General features: G+C 37.8%; 1 protein-coding gene across 11 annotated transcripts in view; it reads right to left on the reverse strand.

The window, feature by feature from the left end:
• LOC108746621 (CREB-regulated transcription coactivator 1-like) overlaps positions 1-1,220 on the reverse strand; it is a 31,576-nt gene that overhangs the window by 5,540 nt on the left and 24,816 nt on the right. For 8 of the 11 annotated variants that reach the window (XM_018483505.1, XM_018483503.1, XM_018483504.1 and 5 more), the window contains 3 exons: positions 975-1,124; positions 483-605; positions 51-212 (listed from right to left, as the gene is read on the reverse strand). In XM_018483505.1, coding sequence (XP_018339007.1) covers positions 51-212; positions 483-605; positions 975-1,124 — 435 coding nt within the window. The remainder of the gene's footprint in view (positions 1-50; positions 213-482; positions 606-974; positions 1,125-1,220) is intronic. The other 3 variants (XM_018483510.1, XM_018483509.1, XM_018483506.1) reach the window with 1 other exon arrangement.

Genomic DNA, 1,220 nt, shown 5'->3' on the forward strand with positions numbered 1-1,220 from the left:
TAAGTCAGTCTCTTTTCCAGCCACGATTAAAAAGCGAATGACTCACATACCATTGTGAACTGTTCGAAATCCTGTTGGAGGGCCGCCGCTTGCGCCTGATTGATGAAATAAGTATTCTGATCGATAGGATCGGACGTCAAGTTGGGTGGACCCGGATGTCCTGTAGGACTAGGCGGCGCCGATGGATTATTGCTATAACTTAAGGGACTTCCCTGAAAAAGGAATGCGCACTACTTTCAAACTCGTTAGTTGCACGAAACTATTATTACAGACACGAGAACGGAACTTTTTTTTTTCACGTTATCAATCTTTTGCACTTATTACTATTAGATTATTATATAAACGATGGCTCTATATAACGTTACCATTTAAATTATTTTAACAATAATACTGTATCTCTATGATAAAAGGCTGTGATAATAGAGCGTTATTAATACTTGTTATCTATTAATAATATTTTATAAGATAAGAGATGATCTCACTTGAACGGTTAGACTAGGTGACGACTGCGGCGAAGGCCTGTTCACCGACTGCGTGGATCTATACGATCCTAACGAATTGAGCTGCGATTGCTGATGTTGCTGTTGCTGGTGCTGTGACGTTTTCTGAATGTCAGATATTGATAAGATGTAATAAATAATTACCAGTTGGTAATCATATAGCATATAATAAGTAATAACACAATCGCTCATATAATTTATATAATAATATTAAAGTTATATGAATTAATACTGTATGGATCGATAATTTTTTCGAGAAGTGTGTATTTTATCTACTCAATACAGCTGATTAAATGTCAAGCTATAATATTATATATGTGCGAAAATAAATGAAGTATTTGAAAGCAATTTAAAAATATGCATTTAACAGTAAGTTACTTACAATAATAATAATAACAATAATAATATATATTATTCACGCATTATGATAAGAATTTTCGGAACGTCCGACTTAGTCGGCTGGCATATACTAACTGGACTTTGCGGTACAGGACTGTGCGGTTGTTGATAAATGTAATGGCCAGCAGTCGGGCTGTGAGACGTCGCCGTCGGCGCCGGTTGCTGCGGATAGCTCTGAAGATCCTGTTGCGAAATACTTGTGCTGTTTTCCAGTGCCACACCCTGCTTCATACCCATCGCTATTAACGATCGATCGTCGCTCTGTCGCCTCTCTCGTTTTGCTCTCTCTCTCTCTCTCTCTCTCTCTCTCTCTCTCTCTCT

Source organism: Trachymyrmex septentrionalis, unplaced genomic scaffold (genome assembly GCF_001594115.1).
Source record: "Trachymyrmex septentrionalis isolate Tsep2-gDNA-1 unplaced genomic scaffold, Tsep1.0 scaffold182, whole genome shotgun sequence".
In the NCBI taxonomy this organism is placed as follows: Eukaryota; Metazoa; Arthropoda; class Insecta; order Hymenoptera; family Formicidae; genus Trachymyrmex; species Trachymyrmex septentrionalis.